Source organism: Lissotriton helveticus, chromosome 6 (genome assembly GCF_964261635.1).
Source record: "Lissotriton helveticus chromosome 6, aLisHel1.1, whole genome shotgun sequence".
NCBI lineage: Eukaryota > Metazoa > Chordata > Amphibia > Caudata > Salamandridae > Lissotriton > Lissotriton helveticus.
In genome coordinates, this window is record NC_136067.1 from 601,756,573 (window position 1) to 601,779,293 (window position 22,721).

General features: G+C 46.6%; 1 protein-coding gene across 1 annotated transcript in view; it reads left to right on the forward strand.

Annotated features, from left to right (window-relative positions):
• LOC144762793 (CD109 antigen-like) overlaps nt 1-22,721 on the forward strand; it is a 1,211,849-nt gene that overhangs the window by 790,530 nt on the left and 398,598 nt on the right. The window contains exon 25 of the mRNA XM_078648063.1: nt 3,521-3,752. Within this exon, the coding sequence (XP_078504189.1) occupies nt 3,521-3,752 (232 nt within the window). The remainder of the gene's footprint in view (nt 1-3,520; nt 3,753-22,721) is intronic.

Consider the following 22,721-nt stretch of genomic DNA (forward strand, 5'->3'; position numbering starts at 1 on the left):
TCAAGATGGACATCTTTATGGTCTAATCCTAAACTTGTTACTGACACTGAACTCAACATCGCTCTTCCGTGGGCCATCAAGGACATCAGACTGGTGAAAGACCTTATGATACTAATCATGATCCTCTTCCTTTCTCATTCTTAGCCAAAAAATATAATCTTAATAACATGGGTCTTAAGTTAAAAGTCAAAATTTCTAAGATACCACTTTCTACAGATTCAGTTACAGACTCACCTCTTTCAATGTGGGTACATTCAGGCCATACCGCTTCTAAAATGTATTAAAAAAATTCTGCTCCTCTATCGTCACAATCCACAGTTACTTCTGTTAAATGGTCTCACTATTTTGAGGACAACTTTTTTAAACATGTTTCGCAGGATACCTGCAACTGATAGGGAAATTATCTTTGTGAAATAAAATTGCTCCTTCACTGATTCAATCTAAATTCTTTACTATGAATCTTGTACACTGGACTCCGATTCGTTTGCACAAGTTGAAATTAAGAGAGCGTGATCTTTGTTGGAAATGTAACTCAGTACCAGGCACCCATCAACATATGTTCTTTGAATATATGCTATTAATCTCAAATTGGGGCCCTATTAAAAAATATTAGCATTAATCTTCAACACACCTATAGTTCTCTCTCTACCTATGATTTTACTGGATACCCCTTTACCTCTTGACAGTATCGATTTGGAGCTCTTAGATTTGCTCTTACCCATTGTAGTCAAAATTATACTCACAGAATGGAAATCGTTTTATCTCCTTTCTTACCCTACCTGGTGGGAGTCTTCGTGAAGCTCATACTTTTTTTTAAAAGAAACATTCGCCTTCAATTGCTAGTAGTGTATGGCGTTCTTGAGTTAATTATATAGATAGGTCTTCTCGTGGATTGGTAGCTCAATATCTTTTTGAATCTATGTTTAAATTTATTTTTCAAAGGTGTAGCAGATGTCCCCTCCCACCATCTCATCTGTCTTCCTTCCCTCTAGTATCCTTTCCTCTTTTTGCCTTCTTTCAATCTTCTCCTCTTTCACTTCTTTCCCCTCGCTGATGTATCCTATTTACCAAGAATACAAACTCACACACGACTTTGCTGTGTTATATGTAGATTTGTTCCATCTGTCCAATCTTCCTATGATTTATACTTAATATTTGATTGATTTGTCATACCTGTTATCTGTCATGACATTTCTCTGATCATTTTTATGTGATAACTTTGATATCTTTTTATCCCAGACCAGATGTTCTTTGTTATGTAGTCCTTTTTAATTCTTCATTATTATATATTTGCTTCAGATTTTTATATGTTGCTACTGCATTGCAAATGTGTTTATTTTCAACTAAAATAATAAAGATATTTGAACAACAAAAAAACAATCCTCCCCCGAGAATAGGCACCCTTACAAAATGATGCAAGGGTGTCTGGGCTGGCGCACGACTGCTGTTTGTTCACCGGCGCAGGGGACAGGTAAAGGAATGTGCCATATCCTGTAGATACAGCGCATTCCTGACCTTTTTTTCATGCACTGCAGCAGAGCAGGAAGGTTTGCTGTGCTGTAGTGCATCACAATTTTGTAAATGAGGCCCCATGTTCTGAAATATATTTCAAAGAGTAATCTTTTGCCATTTCTCCATGTCTCTCCTTATACTGTCATCATAGACAAGTAAACTTCTAGCTAGGGGCTGGATGTGGAGCACAAACAACCCACAAGATTTTGTTTGTGCTAGCATCGAGACACAATATAAATGAAAATATGTGCTTTCCAAATTAAAATCACTTGGTAAATAGCAAAAATATACTGAAGCGTCATTGTGTTTTGACACTTGGGTAAATATATTTTCCCAGAAAATACCATTGATCCTGTCAGCAGTAGCCACACATACAAAACATCCCATTGAAAACATGTATGCTTTTGGGAAAATATTTGATCATTATGCACGGTACAGACATAAATACGTAAAAATCTGAGAAAACGATGGCTTGGAGTGGCAGTGTTGTGTAAAATATCAACAGGTATGAGAGAGAGTGTTGCAAAAATCATTTGAAGAAAGAGATGCGACCGAAAAAACAACAACCTTTTATCTATAGCTAACGGTCCCCTCATCGACTGATTTCTGATTCAAAATAGCCTCTCAGCCATTCCAATGAAGATGGAAGGGTCACCTCACTGAGTCAATCAGCGAAAAATAAAATATTATAATTGTATTTTTCTGCTGACTGAGCTAGAGAGTCTTAGGCAGGGCAGGGGGGGGGGCATGGCAGGGGGAGGAGTGGTAAGTGCACTGCAAATTGAGCATGTCAGTTTGGCCATCTGTCTTAGGTCGGTGAAACAAGCATGTGCACTTAGGTTTCTCCAACCCAGGTGTGTTGCACAGCCAGGATGGGGAAACAATATAGACTCACGGGAAGTGTCTAAGCAGCAAACCAGGCCACTCAGACCAATCCGGGTGCTGCTTTCATGCTAGGAATAAAAAAAAGAAAGAAAGAAAGAAGCAAAGGAAGGTTGCAAGAAAAAAATGTGGAAGACAAGAAAGAAAAGAGAAAAGAAAGAAAGAAAGAAACAAAGAAACAAAGAAAGAAACAAAGAAAGAGAGTTGAAGGCAGTAAAGATGGAAGAAAGGAAGGAAAGACAGAAAAGACAAGGTTGAAAGGAATAGGAAAGAGAGGGAAAGCAAGAAACAAAGATGGAAAGAACAAAAGAACAAAAGAAACAAACAAACAAAGAAAAAAGTAAGGAAGGAAAGAAAGAAAGAAAGAAAGAAAGAAAGAAAGAAAGAAAGAAAGAAAGAAAGAAAGAATAAAAGCTGGAATGAGAGACGGTCAGGGTTGCAAAGAGAGAGCACCCTTATTAGCTTATGTCCAGAGGTCTTGTGAGCTGCTGGTATGGTAGGAAAGAAACAGCAGCCAGGTAAAGGCCAGTTCAAAAGGAATTTACAAGAGCATTGGCAGGAGACAGATACTGCTAAAACTGGAACGTGCCCCTTTGCTCATATCTGGTGGAAAGTGCCCTTGTGTGAGGATATACTCCTTCTGAACGGTTTAAATGCAAGTAGTTATAGTGAAGTTACCCAATGGCTGAAGTAGGCTGACCCGTTGCCCCATGGTGTATCCTGTAGCGGGCAGAAGCAATATGTGAATGACACAATAACAGACCATTGGAAATGAGGCGGCTGAAAGCCTCTTTAAGTAAGTATATTATACATATAATTTTGGTAAAATCAAAAGGTCTTGGCTAGCGCCAGACCTAAAAATGTATGTGGGATCAGACTGAAGTCTGTCATTTATTTATTTGGAGAGTCTAGCTGGCAAGTGAACTGTGTAATTAAAGTTTTGAGATGTAACTGCTGTCCGGCAGCCGATGCATATGTGACTGAGAAAACCATGAAAAAAAAATGCTTATAATAAATACTTATAATATACTTTCACTTTCTATAATACATTGAACCTCTATTTAAATGTATGTATGTATATATATATATAAAACTACATTTTATAACTAGAGTACCTTTCCCCTAGGTTGTCTGCCTTTGTTTTAAGATGTTTCCTGCAGGCCAGACCATTCATTTATATTGACCAATCGGTGCTTCAATCAACAATAATGTGGCTTGTGCAGTACCAGGATAGTACCACTGGAGTATTTAGTGAACCAGGACATGTGATACATACTGAACTGCAAGGTGGACTTAATGGCCCGATCACTCTAACTGCTTATATACTGACTGCACTTTTGGAAGACGAGGTGTACCGGGTAAGATTGTTTTGTTAGTGTTCCAGTCATGAACTCTAGTCTAAATGTGATACTAAATAGGGTTTATATATATAAATAGTTCAACAGATACCATTAAGGATATTCACAAAGGCATTTATGAGTATGGGAGTAGTACTATAGGAGTACACTTTTACGTACTCTTACATAAAATATTTTGCTCCCTAATAGTAAATGGGGACGCAGTCTTTTCAATTTGCATTTGTTGCATATGCATAGCATTATCCCTGATATTCCCTTATTAAATATATTTCAAAGCCATTCCAAAAGGCGTATAAGAGTATGTAACAGAGCACTACAGGAGTACGACTTTAGATACTCATAATTGCCTTTGTGATTTGGCCCAATTACACATACACTTGTGGTTGGGGATCAATTTTGAAAACATATGGTCTGGCCAATGCCCTTCCCCCAAAATATAAAACCATACGTCAGGATAGACAAGGGAAAAGAGGAGGCGGACTTGCCATAATATTCAGGGGCAACTTCAATTGCCTCCCCAGTACAACAGCTCTGTATGATGAACACAATCTATTAGCATTTCAAGTATCTAAAGATAACCATACCCTTCTAGGAGGAGCAGTGATCTATAACCCCCCTTACCTCCCCCCCCGGCCACCATGCTGACTTCAGCACGAGGCTGCTCACTAAATTTTCCCCGCCTGCCTCAAATATAAAAACTTCATGGTAATTGGAGACATGCAAATTCTCCAGCTCAAACAATGAATCCAAGACCCCACACACAGTGCAGGCCATACACTGGATCTACTGTTCTTCAATATGGAAACTACCTTGAACGAGGATATTCAACCAGTAACATGGACGGACCACTCCCTAGTCTCCTTCTCATTTGCCCAACCCACACTACTCACCAGACCGTCTCTACCAATGCCCAAATTCTACAGACCCTGGAAACTTGTCACCCCTGAAATATTTGAACTCCACTGGCCTACTAACATCAACCTAGACCTACTTGGCACCCCCTCACAAATAAAGGCGCTCTAAATCTCGAAACAGAGATTAGTAATACTCTGGACCTATGCACCCCCAAAATCAAATCCAAATCCACAAAAAGAACCATCTCTCAAAAATGGTATACTCCAGAAATCAATGCACTAAAAAAGAACTGCAAAGCAAGGGAACACACCTGGAGAATGTCCCGTTCAGACACAGACAAATTAACCTATAAAGCTGGGCTTAGAACTTACAACCAAGCCCTAAAATATGCAAAAACAACATATTATGCACAAAGAATAAACGAATACGGCAACTCAGCCAAAGAATTATACAAAATCATAAAAGACCTGTGCAAACCCACCTGCATGTCCCCAACACTGTACCCCTCAACTGAAAAATGTGAAATGATCAGAAACTTTTTTGCAGATAAAGTAGAGGAAATATACTCCACATTTAACTCAAATACCAGTAGGAAAGAATCTGCCTCTTCTCTTAAAAACCTTATTACCTAAACAACTTCACCCCGATTTCGGAAGCAGAAGTTGCCAGAACCATGATGGAAATCAAATACGGCTCCCCTCTCGACCCCTGCCCACATTTTATCTTTAGACAGCTCATATCCACCCTCACCCCAGCCATCACACAGCTTTTTAACAATTCCTTAGAAACAGCTGTGTTTCCGGAGACATGGAAACAAGCCACAGTAACCCCACTACTAAAAAAAGCAGGCACGAATGTCACAAACCCGGTCAATTACAGACCAATCTCTCAACTCCCATATCTCCATAAAGTGCTGGAGAAACTGATTCATAGACAGCTGTCGAAATACCTAGAGGATAACAACCTGTTGGACCCATCCCAAACAGGGTTTAGGGCCACCATTAGCACAGAGGCCACACTGCTGGCCGTCACGGACAATATCGGAAATTCCTTGGACCATGGCAAAGCTGTAGCCCTGATCCTGTTGGACCTGTCGGCGGCGTTCGACACGGTCTCCCACCACCTCCTACTAGAAAACCTACAAGAAAAAGGGATGAATGGAAAAGCCCTTGAATAGCTCAGCTCTTTTCTGCATAACAGAACGCAAACAGCACAGCTAGGAGCCTTCTCATCCAAGCCTAAACAACTGAAATGCGGTGTCCCTCAGGGAGCATCCCTCAGCCCCACCCTGTTCAATGCCTACGTATCACCTTTGGCACAAATTGGAACAAAATAGAGTTTTGGTGCATGCTCCTATGCGGATGACACACAACTCACAATCACGCTAGGGAAGGGGCATGAAGATAGCAAAATGAGACTCGCCGCTGCCTTACCGAAATGGCTAACTGGATGGCAGATCACTGCCTCAAACTGAATGCAGCCAAACACATCTGGGACAATTCCTGGTGGCCCTCCACTCTGGGTAATGCCCCTGCACCGAAGCACTCTGCCAAAAACCTGGGCGTCATAATTGACGACACACTATCTATGCAGGCCCACATACGAACTCTATGTGGGAAAATCTTTGCCACTCTAAAAATTCTAAGAAGGCTCTTCCCATGGATCCCCCTGGAAAGCAGGAAAGCAGTCACACAGGCCCTGCTAGGCAGTAGACTGGACTATGGCAATGCCCTTTTGGTGGGCATGTCAGACTACCTATTTAAACAACTGCAAGTGGTGCACAATGCCGCAGCTAAGCTAGTGTGCAATAAAGGCAAATACAGCTCAGCCAAAGAGTGCCTAAAACAACTCCACTGGCTGCCCATGTGTCAAAGAACCTGCTTTAAGCTCATCGGTCACGCCCACAGGACACTTCATGACACGGGACCCTTGATCCTTCAGAACAGAATACATTTCTATACTCCCGCCAGACCGCTAAGATCGCAACACCTCGCTCTTGCTAAAACAAAAAAATAAACAAATCTAGAACAGGAGGACGCACTTTCTCCTATTTGACGGCACAACACTGGAACGAAATTCTAGTGGAACTCAGGCTAACCAAAAACTAAAACATCTTCAGAAAAAAACTCAAAACACACCTCTTCCCTAAAGAATGACATCTGACTCATCAACCCCACAGACCCCACCTGCGCCGTGACATCCCCTGGGATAAATGTTGCGCTCTATAAATAAATAAATAAATAATGTAGTGTGAGTCTAACCTAAAGTTCAACTCCACTCTACAAAGACCTGATCCCATTTTTGTAGCAGAACTATAAAAATATAAAATGCTTCTCTGCATTGGTCTGGCTCAAATGATATTTTTTTTTTGCAAAAGGAAGGAGAAAACATAGTAAAGACCCACAGCTGTACTTCCTTTATCACATGGTTTTAAACAACATGCATAGAACAGTGCAATAGGGCATCCTATCTTAGACACAGTGGTGATGTAAACATTTTCAAACAGAGGGTGCTGCCATTAGTGTTATTTTACTGAGGTGATAGAGATTGTGAACAATCCAAGTCACACAAAGAACAAGTGTAGCAAATGAGCCACAGCCCCTCGGCAGGAGAGAAGAAAAAGGTGTGGTATGTAGCCTGGGGTGGAGTTTAGAGCACACTGTTGCAAATATATTAATATTGCAAAGTATAATAGCACACTGTCATTTCCAGTGAAATGGCCAATAACTTTTCTCAGATGTGCAGTTTTGCTGATAAAACTATACAGTGCACACAAAACAATGTGTGGAAATCAGGTTTTAGTGACTAATTATCATTTGCACATCACTAGGTAAAGTGTCTTGATTGGTTTGATCGTATTCAAAACCTTTGCTTCCATCCCAATCCGGAATTACAAAAAAGCATTTCATTTATCTTTCTTAACTGCTGGTATCTTTTGAAATATTTGTACAATACATGTACATATATTTAAAATGTTGTGTTAGAACAAAATGACATCCTATAGCCCTTCCTTCCGCCCTCATTGTAGTCCAGCACGATTGCCACATAATTCACATTACCAAGTCCTCTTCCTTTGCAGTAAGGAAACGAAAAGTCATGCTAAAGGAATAAGGAGCAATTTGTCAGAAGACATTGCCTGACAATTGACCTCTAGCTTTAAAATCACAGCAAATGTGACAAGACAAAGACAAATTTCCAAGTTATCTTTATTGCTAATTCACCTTCTGAACGCCAGCATGGTTCATTGTAGGGGTGCTGCAGCACCCCCTGCACCCCTACTTCCAGCACCTATGCATACATATAACCATAAAGTATTAGCACTGCCTATTGTCACTTGTACATTAAAATATATACATAAAGTGGCAGTAGCAGCCCGTGGAGGGAGTGCTGCGGGGCGGTGAGGCGGGACGGGGGAGGACCAGGGTTGGGGGTAGTAAACTACGGAATATGGTCGAACGGAGGTAAGTAAACAAATACATTTTAAAAACGAATTTCATTGCGTGTGCTGCATTGCGAAATGTGAAGCAGTGCGCACAACGAAATTTATTATATTTATTTATTTGTTTACTTACTTCCGTTCGGCCGTATTCCATAGTTTACTGCCCCCCACCCTGCTCCTCCCTCCGGCCCGCCCACCGCCCCGCAGCACTCCCTCCATGGGCCGCTACTGTAAAGTGGGCTCTGGGTCAATCCCTTGCTCTTGATTGCATTTCATTCTTCTCTATCTCAATTACTTGTTTCTTATTCAATGGCTTTCCTCACTATTCTTTATTTGTTCCACTCCTGGAACACTTCTTCACTTTGTTTTGATTGGATAGCTTGTGTCATTCAACTGCTTGCATTTAGAGAACTACTTTTTCTTTCAGCATCCCATGGGAGTGCTTCTGTTTTTTTTCCTCTCTTCGCTCAGATAACACCCTCTGCACATGCCATGTTGCTCTCTCCTCCTCAACTTATCAGTTGCTCCCTCGAACCCCTCCCTGCTCAGATTTAATTTGCTTTTATTTTTTTCTCCACTTTCCCACCGCAAACTTTTCTGTTTCTACTCCATACACGTTCCCAAACCCCCCCATTGCCTACCTGCAATGATTTCCACCCCCAACGCTTCATTTGTACACCATCTTCCCCATCACAATGTTTGCCTTCTTTTGAAAAATAAGTCTTTATTTCAAAATATGCATTCACAGTTTGTTTTATTTGTCGCTCCAAGATTGGTGGCACAATTTCCTTTTATTTGTCACTAAGGGGGTCATTACGATTGCAGAATGCCTGCCACCGCCAGCATTCCAGTGGCAGACCTGCTGCCATCGGAAAGCAAATGTCCCCAGCCACATTACGATGGCGGGGGGAATCTGCCCGCGACCGTGGCGGGCACAAAGACCACTCGCCACGGATCTTCCACAGGTAATCGTCACGATTGCCTGACTGAGCAGTCAGCATATGTAAAATGGTGGTGGTGCCTAGCAGGCACCGTCCCACAAATTACGATACTGGCTACAGCCATCCTTTCCATGGTGGCAAAACTGCCATGGAAAGGCTGGCGGGGATTAGTTTCGGGGGCCCGTTGCGGTCCCCCCTTGTGTTGGGAGGAGGTGTGGGTACACTGGGGGGTGCTTGCCACGTAGTGCAGTGAAATGCACAATCAGCATTTTTGACATTGCGGCGGGTGCTGCAGTCAGTAGCACCCGCAGCAATGTTAAATTGAAAAGTGCAACAGCCATGGTGGGGGTCGCATCCTAATTTAGAATGCAGGACCGCCACATGCATGGAGGCCGGTCCCGTTTCCCGTTTTCTCGCCCACCATCGTTATGACCCCGTAAGATTGGTGTCCAACACTTTGGAATAATAAATAAAAAAAGGAAAATGGCGGCTTTTTCATGTTGTGTGAACACATCATATATGAACGTTTTAACACTGGGCCTCTAGAATTATGTGCCTAAACTTCTATGCTTGATACCTACTTGTGATCGCCCTTGTCTTGCAGATGCTGAACAGCATTAGCAAAAGGCATTTTTTTCTCCATTTCATGATTCTTAACAGCATCAGAATGCAAAACATTCCCAAAGCCAATAGGTCTGTATTTGTAGCTAGAAGATGAAACTTATTGGCTTTGCAGATGCTTGTTATAGTTGCATTAACTAAATTCTGCCGATTACATTTTGGGCCACATGTATGAAAATAGCATTTTGCACTTTTTTGGATGAGTCAACTTCCAAACAGCATCGAAGAGCAGTAAAAGAGAAGCATGGATTTAGTCTTTTCTACACTAAAAGGAAAAAATTACATAATTCAAAGAGTATTCTTGAAATATAGTAAGCCAATATATAATCTGTTTACCCTTCTTAAAATGTGTGAACTAGAATGAAAATGGCCAAAACAAGGATGGAGATTTTGTAGAACCAAAACATGGCCCTATCAGGGGACGGAGTGAGGACATCGGTCTGCAGAGAGTGATACGCTCTTGTTAAGTGATGGGTAGTTCCCCTGAAGTTTCTAGGGGTGTAGTGTTATGGTTTATCTTACCACGAGACCACTATCTGGTAATAAGGCTCCTCTTTGTGGCATCTTAAAAGAATACATGCCAGCTGGCCTCAGGTGTATCACTATGTGAGTGATGGTGTATGAATAGCTGTGGTTTAATTTGAGCCAGTGGTTGCAGGTGGAGCCCACCAGCACTTATTTTGGAGACCAGCACTTATTGTTCCTCACTTGGACCCAGATTAAAAGAGAAAAAACACAAAATGGGGGCGGGGGGGGGGTAAGGAGGAAGAGAAATATGGAAACACAGTAAGACAATGAAAGCAGGGCTGAAAACGAACCACCAAGAGTGAGATAAAGAGGCAGGGAGTGTTTGGTGGTGCATTCATCTCTATTCAGCCTTATTATTCTACTCTCTGCTCAGCACCAGTTGCAGGTTCTGAACACATTTGTGGGCCCGGGCACTTATTCTTTTAGGATGGGAAATAAGTTTGTTTAAAAGTCCAGGATTCAGGATCTGAGGTGTGGATAATGATTCACAGAGGCCCTATATAGGCAGAACATATGGCGCAAGGTTTATATGGCAATGCTTGTCTCATGCGTGAGGTGAAAAGATGCTTACCTTTTCCTGATTAAAAACACATTTATTGTGCCGCATTAAATATAACAGAAATGCCATTTGCACAAAAAATGTAGTTTCAGTGCCTAATTGATCCTTTAGACCAGGATAACCAGACTGCTTCCAGCACTTCTGGACTATTTGACACATAACACAACAAACAAAAATGTTTTAGTGTACCATTTTAAGAGTTATACTTTATACTATGTAATACAGCGGATATTATGCTTTCACTGGGAAGCTAAAACAAGGAATCTCATCCGGATACAAGACATGCACAGTATCTCCAACTTATCTTGTCTGCCCTTTGCTATATTTAGCGAGACTGCTGTAGTGAAGTACAGAGGATAAGCTCCGCCCACTCTCCGGCCATGTGTGTCATTGGCTTGTGTCAGTGTCCTTCCTAAATTCTGGCATCTGATTAGCAAAAAGGCTTGTTAGTCCACCTTAGTCCCGCCTTGTCTTCCGTTGTAACCTCCCATGGCTAATGGCCCCTTTACTTCGGTTGTTTCACGGTAGTGTTATCAGTCTTGTAAGCACTGCACTATTATCTTTATTGAGCTTCTCTTACTGCAGGCACAAAGTGTTCTGCTTACATTCAGCACGCCATGCCCACTTTCTCTTTTAAAGCAGCCGGGACAATCGCAACCGCTTCTTTGAAACGCTGTTACTTTTGCCTTTACTCTAGTCCTCGAATAATTCTACCCATAAAATTAGTCAGGACAACAAGCACGCTCTGATACCTTGGGACAAGTTTGGGCTATATAATACTGCAACAAAAATATACAGGCACTGCCAGACGCATAAATGCATGTTAGGAGGCGAGTATTTTTATCGTACATGCCTGCCCGCGTGTAAGAGTCCTTGGTGTGCGTTTTAGTTAAGAAGAACACAAGCCACCTGCGGCCACGACGTGGCAGAATAATAGTCCCTCCCTTGCGCAAAGACACAAGCCGACAGTGATGAAAAGAAAACAGCGCCCACGGGCAGTCATCTAAACCCGCAAATGTATGTTTTATATTGCATTATGATAGCTGTAAAGCTGCCGTGAAAATACATAGGGGCTTAGCCATCCAACACAGAGATGTGATAAGTATTCCGAAGACAGGGGAACGCCTCAGGGGTGCGAAGGGACAGCAAACTATGGCACACTTTCTCCCATTAAGGTGTTAAGTGAAGGGAACGACCCACACTATGCACTCTTAAAGCCATCTGCATTTTTTTTTTGCAGGATGAAAGTTAATGACCGGTGACTCACCGGTAATATTCATTACTCCGAGTCGTAGCCCTCCCCGTCCCAGTCCTAACTACATGAGCATAGCTCCTCCCACCAGAAACTCCCAAGCAACTTGAAACCCATCCCTTCCCTCCAGGCCACACCCATACCCTGAGGCATATAATCCAGTGACCTGCCAATCAACAACCTGTACCCAACAAGCACAAGAAGCCGAAACAGGGAGGGAGGGATGGGAACCTGGACTGGGACGGGGAGGGCTACGACTCGGAGTAATGAATATTACCGGTGAGTAACCGGTCATTACCTCCTCGTCAGCACTCCCCGTCCCAGTCCTAACTACATGAGCAGATACCAAAGCAATAATCGGCTTCACTCAGTAGCAAAAAAAACCCAGACTTTATTAAAGCACAGAAAGTCACACCACCGGAGTAGAACGCAACACAGCGTCCCCAAACCCAGCAGAATCAGTCCCCCCAACCACCAAACGATAATGGGACATAAAGGTGTGCGGAGAACTCCAGGTAGCGGCCCTGCAGATTTCAGCCATGGAAGCCCCCTGAAAACAAGCCCAGGAAGCCGCCACCCCCCGAGTCGACCTCCCCTGAACAGACCCAGGAGCCAACACACCACAGGCCTCATATGCAGCACCCACAGCCCAACGCAGCCAACGACTGAGGGTAGCCCCAGAAGGCTTAAGACCCTGACCAGCCCGGCCAAAGGTCACAAAAAGGGATTCCACCTTACGAAACGGCCCAGTACGCAACAAATAGATCTCCAGAGCCCTCCTAACGTCCAAACAGTGCAGCCGCACCTCAACCTCTGAAAGAGGATCAGGACAAAAAACAGGCAAAACCAGATCCGCAGAGCAGTGAAAAGAGGAAGGGACCTTGGGAACAAAGGAAGGATCAGGCCGCAGTACCACCCGATCAGGAAAGAAACATAAAAAAGGGGCCGAACAAAGCAAGGAGCCCAATTCCCCAATCCGCCTAGCCGACGTAATAGCCACCAGGAACAGCATCTTGATCGTCAGAAACCTCAAAGACACCTCCAGCAGAGGTTCAAAGGGAGCCCCCTGCAAAGCCCCCAAAACCAGAGGCAGATCCCAACTAGGAGCAAAGGACCGAATGACAGGCTTCTGAAGGAAGCAACTCCGCAACAAACGGGACACCAGGGGAACCACCGGGTCACAGACCGAACCCCGAAAGGCCCGAACAGCAGCCCACTGAGCCCTCAGGGAGGACACAGCCAGACCCAAGTCAAAGCCGTCCTTCAAAAAGTCCAAGACCAATACCGGATCCACTGCCAACGCAGACCACCCACGCGCCGTACACCAAGACTGAAAAGAAACCCAATGCCGGGCATAGGATTTGAGAGTCAAAGGGTGCCTGGACCTCTGAATAAATTCCGCCACAGAAGGAGAACACCCCAACGCCACAAGGTTCCTCCTCCCCCGTTAAAAATTGTCCTATTTTTATGTTTCCCCCTTGTTGATACAATTCCTAGCGTGCTTCCTGCACGGGAACTACCCTTCAGGTTACCATTTGGTGAATAATCAATCACCTGATTGGACCACCCCTAGACAACAGTTATTATAAGAGAATAACACTGACCACACCTTGCTCTGGCCTGCACACGTCCCGAGCACCGCATCCTGACCCTTCCACTAACATGGAGGATATACCGGGTCTTAGCTTCGATGAGGACACTATAGCCGAGGCATTAAGATCAACGCCATCAATCCTTACCAATCCCCCGATCTCGACATCTGGTGTACCCTCCGATGAATGGATCACACTGACGGAGATGAAGAAGGAACTTATTAGAATCACCATTCATGGGATCATGATGACAGAATACTTGAGAAGTAATATAGCACCGCAAGGCCTAATTGTTAACTTAATTCCAAGACTTTTTCTGGATGATAAACGGTTCAAAGTGGATTGGTGCCAAGTATCTTGGAAGTGTACCAAGGACCTACTTTTTTTGATTAGCCAAACAGCGAAACGTCTTTCGGATGCGCTACAAGAGAAAATCTTAGCCCTGGAAGCCACCATGAAAAACGCAATATCTAAGAATAACAAGTCAGCATTCACGACTAAATTATCGGAGATCAACAAAGAAATGGCTGACCACCATGACTTTCTACTCAAACAAAAGACAACCAAACTTGAAAAGGACATTGCTAAATTCGCGAAAGAAAAAGTATACCCCTACCTAAAGGATGACTTCAAAGGGAAAAAGAACAGCTATTCATCTGATGAGAACTCAGGGAGTGATAACAGACGCGGATCAACAAGCAGTGATTCTAGTGGCTGACACTCTTCTAAGAATCCCCGACCACCGCGTACATGGCAACAAGGCTACCATCAAGGCCCAGCCTTCCACGGACCACCTCATATGGCGCCTCCATGGCAATACCCCTTCTACCCACAGGGCCCCCCGCAATTCTACCCCCTCAATCCGCCACCTTTTCAAGGCAGAGGTTGGGGCAGAGGAAGAGGGCGAAAGCGAGGCGGGCAGAAAGGAGTACAGTGGCAGGACCAAACACCAGCACCAACTGCGATAGAGACCAGGAGCACGACATCCAGAGGGAGACGAGTTTGATCGTCAATTTATCAAACAGAACTCTCTCACCAACAGAGAAAAAAGTCTTAGAGAAGGGACTTGGATTTGTCCCCACCCCAACCCCTGATACCTTCCAAGAGACGATTGAGCTCAAACAATTCTTTAGGAAGATACGCCTCCGTGCCTTCTTCGAGAACCAACCTGAACTGCCGAGTCTAGACACAGGCCTAAAAAAGCCTTCCACTTTCACCCCCACTGATGGGATGGTACCGCCAGAAGTCTTAACCTTCGAGCGGGCAGTGTTGAGGAGCCTGCGGAACAAACCGGTGACCAAACCCTTCCACAACTTATCCACTGCAGAAAGACTAGCATCCAACAATCTGGGCAGAGATGAGTCCATCATCATCAAGCAGGCAGACAAAGGGGGAGCAACAGTCATACAAAGCTACGAGGACTACGATCGCGAATGCAGGAGACAACTGGCAAACACGACGCATTACAGACCACTCATGGAGGATCCCACCAAACGGCTCTCCAACACCATCATGGGTCTTGTCATTGAGGCTGAGACGAATGAGTGGTTAAGTAAGAAGGAAGCAGAGTTCTTGGTGACACTGGACCCAGTTACACCTTACTTTTATACCCTTCCAAAAATACATAAGGGTATCTCTCCAGTCCCCGGGAGACCTATTGTCTCGGGCATCGGGTCATTGTTAGAACCTCTATCGCAATTTTGCGATGCCTTTTTCCAACCGCTTGTGAAACAAATTCCATCGTATTTACAAGATACCAGAGACGTCCTCCGCCTTATCGCCGATATCGATGGGAGAGAAGACATCGACCTGCTTCTCACCCTTGACGTGGAGGCATTGTATACTAATATCCCACAACAAGCTACCCTTGAAGCAGTCGACTCATTGATGCGAGAAGAAGAATGGCTGTCCCCAACACCGATAGCCTTCATTATGGAACTAGCCCACATTGCCCTCACTGAAAATTTCTTCAGATATGAATCTCAGCTGTACCATCAGGTCCGTGGGACCTCTATGGGTTCGACATTTGCGCCGAGCCTGGCATGTATTTACATGGCCTCGTTCGAAAAGAATTACATTTACCCTCCAGATCACAACCCATACCGAGAGAACCTCACTCTCTGGCGTCGTTACATCGACGACATTTTGATCTTCTGGAAGGGGGACCGACCCAGCTGCGAAGCCTTCTGCGAGTGGATTAATCAACAAGACCCATTCTTGAAGTTTACGGGCACCATCTCCGAAACATCGATACCTTTTCTTGATCTAACTATCTGCTTAGAAACAGAAACAATCAGCACTTCCCTCTACAAAAAGGACACTGACAGAAACAGTTTACTCCTCTATCAAAGCCACCACACAAAAGCCCTGAGGGATAATTTGCCCTTCGGGCAATTCCTTCGCATACGGAGAAACTGTAGCTCTGTCCAGAATTACAAACAAGAGGCTCAGATTCTGCAACACAAGCTCCAGGAGAGGGGATACCCCACACGACTGTTGAAGAAATCATTCAAAAGAGCATTGAATAACGATAGAGAGGCTTTACTTGAGGTTCACACAAAAGAACAAGACGACACCATGACCTGTGTTACATCTTTCACCAGTCACTCAACTTTCATAAAAAAGGCTGTTACCTCGCACTGGGGGATCCTGAATTCCGCAGGGATGGAACTATCGCGGCCCCGATTTGCCTTCAAGAGAACAGCGAACCTGAAAGACATGCTGATTCACACCCGCCCGAAAAAATCGAGCACTCGACCAGTCAAGACCTTATGGGATCTCCCTCCAGTCACTGGACATTATAGATGTGGCTCATGTGTAGTATGCCCCCAAACCATCCAGGGGAAAACTATTGAACTGCAAGGGGACTTCACTTGGACCATAAACAAACACACCAATTGTAATAGCTCGAGGTGTATCTATGTCCTGGTGTGCCCTTGTAGTATGCTTTACATTGGGATGACGATGCGCCCTGTGAAAGAGCGCATCAGGGAGCACAATAGTAACATTCGCTGTGCAAAAACACATACAAGGCTATATGACCACTGTAAAGAACATAACCACTCCACTGAGAACATGCGTTGGACTGTCCTCGAGTGCCAACCTGGAATGAACCAACAAGCCCTCTTCAGACTGGAGCAGAGATGGGTGCATCGTCTTCACACCGACGAACTCGGTCTTAATGATGCGGTGCCGTGGACAATGCTAGCCAGATAGCTCATTATTTGGACTTATTGACCTCACCCAAGTTACTTCCAGTACTAGCTGATACTCGATGCCACCCGTTCTTGAAACGGGGTTAGAGAAGTTCTGTTTACGAACCCATTGCCCCTTCCCTAACATTAATTTTGGGCCATCGAGTAAACTACTTCCCCGTTCCAAGATGGCACCCGCCTTCTACCCCTTTTGCAACCAGGGGGAATCATCACTGTTCATATCGGCGTCACGTTGCCTAGCAACAGGCCTTGGACACGCCTCCACGGTGCCCGCGCTTCCAGGTCTTATCTGAGGCAGCGGCTCTTCGCGGCTCCACCGGCTGTCCTGCGGTAATACCGATGTGGGAGGGGTAGGTGACTAGACGCCCTCTGCCAGCAACTAACAGGTAAGGCGCACTGATTCATGCAAGGATCCCCGCGAGCGGTTCCTTCTGATCGCCGTGGCGGGCCCTCTGCGGGACCACAGTTGACGGTAAGCCGCTCCGCTAAGCAACAACCCCCTGACTTGGCGGCACTGTTTACTCGTTTCAGGTTCCGTACACCTATTTCTGGCCCCACCAGGTCAGCGTGAGAGATTTCCGACCCTGGGATCACGGGTAAGGTTCGCATGGTGACCGTCCCCAGCGTGTTGAATGTCTCACGTTAAGGCTTTTTCACTACACGGGCGCCAATCTGCGGCTGCCATTGATTTTTTGAGCTAGAGTGTCAATGTGTTTCTCTTTCTTCTGGTTGTCTTGAAATAATTTTAATTTTACGTGTGTGAATGTGCACACTCACAGCTGCTTGCTCTAAATGAAACTAAGGCATGGCATGTAACGGTATACGATATAGGTATAGACCACTGTGCGAGCCATTTCCAGGGCACACATGTCACATGCCGGCTTAATGAGCACTGTTCACACATATAAAATGTGGTGATTCCTCTTTCACAAGATATTCGGACCGTCTCTCTCACTCGAATGTGTCTCAATGATGGGGCCTCCACAAACCCATCTACACCCCGATATGCATCACCAGCATGTTATTTGTTTGCATCTAACGATAGCTAGGGAAACATAGACATATTTCTAATTATATTTCTGATTACACTCTTTCTCCTTTTCCTTGCCTAGTTCTGGGGAGGGACTGGACGAAGGATTGTCCCTACGACACACATCAGGTCGTATACTTGATTCCTCTGATTACTGAGGGATCTTTAGCAATTATATGAGCTTCTTTTTGGTCCTGATGAATTGCCTGAGTGGCAAGAAACATGTTGACCACACGTTCACTAAGGGTTGAATGAGGCCCGATTACTTTAATTGTCCCGCCTCAATACCCCTTATCTCCTTTTAATAAAGCAGTGAGCCATACCATTAAAATTTTGCCCCATGGACTCTACTGACTTTTTTTAGACCACACTCACGCTCACTATTGCACTTTTTTAGGCCCCTCACACTCACACACCCTTTGGCTAAGGAATAAAAGAACCCCGCCAAAGTGCAGCATCCGTTGCTGCCCGACAGGCATTGCACCGCCAGTCTGTCGCAGGGGCAGGATACCGATGATGACGCTGGACGATCGCCGGGTGGGATGACAATAGTCGTCCAACCGGTGACCTGTGTGAGGCATCCCCAAATTCCGTAAAGGGTTCACAACATTCACTTTTTTCTGTTGAACTCAATGAGAGAGAGGTTCACGTTAGTCATTTAGTTGACTCTTTCCGGGGAACTCTGTAAATTCTTTGTTGTTGTTCATCCTCTCAACAGCCAACCCGCCAGCCTCAGGCGGACCAGACACTCCAGAGACAGAGGGGGAAACGACAAGGGACAAGGGACCACTGGCAACCTCCAGCAAGGCCCCACTGCCAACTTCAATAACAGAGGGAACCAAGGCCGCCTGGACCAATCCGGTGCCACCAGGATCACCGAAGCCCGATCCAACTTGACCTTCAGCAGAACACGCGGCAGCAGGGCAATAGGGGGAAAGGCATACATCAGGCCCCCCTCCCACCGGAAGGACAGGGCATCTACCCTCCAAACCTCGGCAGAGCAAACCAGAGAACAAAACGTCTCCCTCAAGGTGTTCCCCGGGGCTGCAAACAGGTCCACCACTGGGACCCCGAACCGGGCCATCAGGCAGCGAAACACATCCTGAGACAGGCACATGTCCGACAGGGAAGGAAACACCCTGCTCAGGCGATCCGCCTCCGAGTTCAAAATCCCAGGCAGATGTAAAGCCCTCAGAGACAACAAGTGAGACTCCGCACACAGGCCTATACTTTGAGCCAACAAATTGAGGGAAGCCACCCTCGCGCTCCCCTGGCGGTTGATATAACACACCACCACCGTGTTGTCAGACCGCACCATCACATCCCTCTGGAGGACCCAAGGCAGAAAATGAGACAACGCCAACTGAACCGCCTTCAATTCTCGCCAATTCGAGGACATTTCCGCCTCCGGCACAGACCAAAGACCCTGCACAGACTCCTGACCCAAGACCGCACCCCAACCCAGTACGCTGGCGTCGGTCGTCAGGACCAACCTCATCTGGGACACAAAGGGCGAGCCCTGCAAGAGGTTCCGATCCACCAGCCACCAGGACAACTCCCGGGCGATGGACACACCCCCCGGAACCAACAGCTCGTAATCCAGAGAGGCCGGATCCCAATGCTCCAGAAGATGATTCACAAGGGGGTATAGGTGTAAACGGGCCCAAGGAACAATCATCACAGTTGCTGACATCAGCCCCTGAACACGCAACCACTGGCGAGCCGTGGAAGACCGAGCCCCCAACACCTTCTTCAGTTCGTGCACAAGAGTCAGTCTGCGGGGCTACGACAGGAAGACCTTCCCCAACCTGGTGTTGAACACCCCCCCAATGAACAACAGTTCCTGAGTGGGGTGAAGATGGGATTTCTCCAAGTTCAGAATCCACCCGAACCGTTGAAGGAGACTGCAAACCTCCCGGGATTGTGACTGAGCCTGAAGGAAAGAAGAGGAAGAAATCAACCAATCGTCCAAGTAAGGGAAAACCTGTATACCCTTAGCATGCAACAAACCCACCAAGGGCGCCAACACCTTAGTAAACACCCTCGGAGAGGCAGACAGGCCAAACGGCAATACCTGGAACTGGTAGTGATCCACCCCCACACAGAAACGCAGGAACCTCTGCGAATCCGCGTGCACTGGCACATGAAAATAGGCATCCCGTAGATCGAGAGAAGTCAGGAAATCCCCCACCGACAGGAAGGGAAGAATCAACTGTAGAGTCACCATTTTGAAGGACCGATGAGGGACACACAAGTTCACCGCCTTTAGATCCAGGACCGGACGGAAGTCCCCATTTGGCTTTTGGATCAAAAACAGGATTGAGTACACCCCCCGACCCTGTTGACTCACAGGCACCCTCACCACAGCACCCTTTGACACCAAGTCCCGAACTCCGTCCAATAGAGCACGACATCTTGCCAGAGACCTGGGAACAGGGGTAGCTTTGAACACATCCACCGGAGGAGTCCCAAATTCTATTCTGTAGCCCAGTCGTACCACCTGCAAAACCCACAGATCCCGAACGAACTCCTCCCAGACTGGCAAAAAAGAGGTGAGGCGACCCCCAACCGGCACCTTCAAGGAATCCATCACATAGTCACGACTTGGAGGGACCTGCAGAAGAGGAAGCACCTTGTTGACCCCGGGACTTGTGGAAGGAAGGGACACCCCGGCCACGTCCCCTACCACGAAAGGGCTGAGCAGCCATCCTAGATTGAAACGCTTGCCCAAAAGCCCGCTTATAACCCGCAAACTTCCCTTTCTGAGAAGAGCGGACCGGAGCCAACAACTTCTTGTCCTCAGCTGTCTTTTTAATCAAAGCTTCCAACGGCTCCCCAAACAGCTTAGAGCCCGTGAAGGGAATCTTCATCACGGCCGCCTTCTGAGCAGCTTCCGCCTTCCAAGACTTAAGCCACAACTGCCTCCTAGCAGCAACCGAGGCACCAGCAGCCGCCGCCGCAGCACTAAGGGAGTCGAAGGACAAGTCAGCCATGAAACGCAATTGTTGTTCCAACATGGACAAAGACTCAGAGGGATCCTCATCCTGCATGAGCTGCGCAGAAATACCCTGACAGTCCTTAAGAAGCGACTGAACAAGATAGCTGGTGTAAGCTGCAGACCGAACAGCCAGATTGGAGGCCGCAAAGGACCGCTTCAAGGCCCCCTCAACCCGCTTGTCCCCAGGATCAGAAGGTACCGCATCCTCAGACACCACCAGGCTCTGAGACGCCATACCAGCCAGCAGAGAATCCACTTTCACCACAGCCGGAAACTCCTCCGTGAATCCCTGCAAGGGATACCTCTTAGCCAGAAACCGGGGAAATGCATGCCTGTCAACATCCTTCCACTCCCCCTCCAGCACCTTCCTCACAGACGTATGAATGGGGAGGCTTTCCGGATCTTTCTTCAGGTAATTGGCGAAGAAGTCTTCAGACTCTCCACCCACCACAGGATCAGGGAATCCCAGATTGTCCCGAACATGCTGCAAAACACAGCGAAGGTCAGCCCCTTGGACAAAACGACCCTTCACCTCCTCATCAGAGTCAACATCCGGATCTACCTCAGCCGAGGCATCCAATTTCTGTCTCTTAGGCCCCTTGGGAACATGAGCCACAAAGGCCGCCGCCACAGCAGCCTCAATCATTTTCTGAATATCCGCCATGGAAGGAGCAGAGGAAGAACCAGCGACCACCTCTCCATCCTCACAGCCGAGCTCACGCACGTCTGCACCTCTACCCTCCATGTTGTAAACAGGAGAACAGAAACCCAGACCCCAAGATATACCCAGACCAATCAAGCAAAAATCCCCAAGGGCCAACCAGGGAACGCCACCTGGACCGGGAGCCAATCCCTACACAGGACCGAAGGCTGGGCTTCAAACCGCCCTATCAGTGAAGACCACCAACCTACAAAAGGAAATGATTGAACAGGGCCCAACTGTAAGGACACGAAGAAACCCAGAAGACCCCGCCCCAGGAACCAGTGAAACCAGAGGTAAGAACTCCCCACCGTCCCAGCAGAACTGCAGGAGAGCAGAGCCTCCAAACCCCACAAGACCCCCACAGACAGCAGAGACAGGCCAAGGACAGGGAAAAAACACCATGGGGCCCCACCACAGCAGAGCAGGAAGAGGCCAAGACTCGAAATCAAGCCCCATGCAAATCCCTCCAGCAACACAAAAACGGTAATTAGGACCGCCAGTAGAGGGAGCTCCCACTACAGAAACGCGGGGAAGAGAACCTAACCTAGGTAAGATCAAAGTCGGACTGAACCTTAACATCGGGCCCCCACGGACCAAACAAAGGCAGTTCCGCCCCCCCCCTCCCCGCAACCCCAGACACCACCAAGGATTGCAGGAAGCAATAAAACGGGGGAAAACACGGGCACGAAAGAAACGAGCACCAAGAGTATGGATAGAGACAGAGAAGCCAAACCGGCACGCCCTCGGCGTGCTGAAAAAGCCAGCCACACACCCCCCCTCCCTCCCCGGGAGCACCCGCTAGAGCAGGGAACGAACCCGGAAGAGGGGAGGCTGCAGCAGGGAGACACCACCACCAGGCAGTCCGGACCCCCAATCCCATGGTCCCGCTACAGCAGGGACTCAAAGTAAATGCCCACAAGGTAAAATAAAAGCAGGCACAATAGGGGTTAAAAACGGGCGCTTAACATCCCGTTTCACACTTACCAGATAGGAGGCCAATTCCAGTGCCCCCCTCGACGAAGTCTGCTCGGAAGTGATTCCGCAGAAAAAACAAACAGGTTGTTGATTGGCAGGTCACTGGATTATATGCCTCAGGGTATGGGTGTGGCCTGGAGGGAAGGGATGGGTTTCAAGTTGCTTGGGAGTTTCTGGTGGGAGGAGCTATGCTCATGTAGTTAGGACTGGGACGGGGAGGGCTGACGAGGAGGTAATGTGCACGTGGCATGACGATGTGTC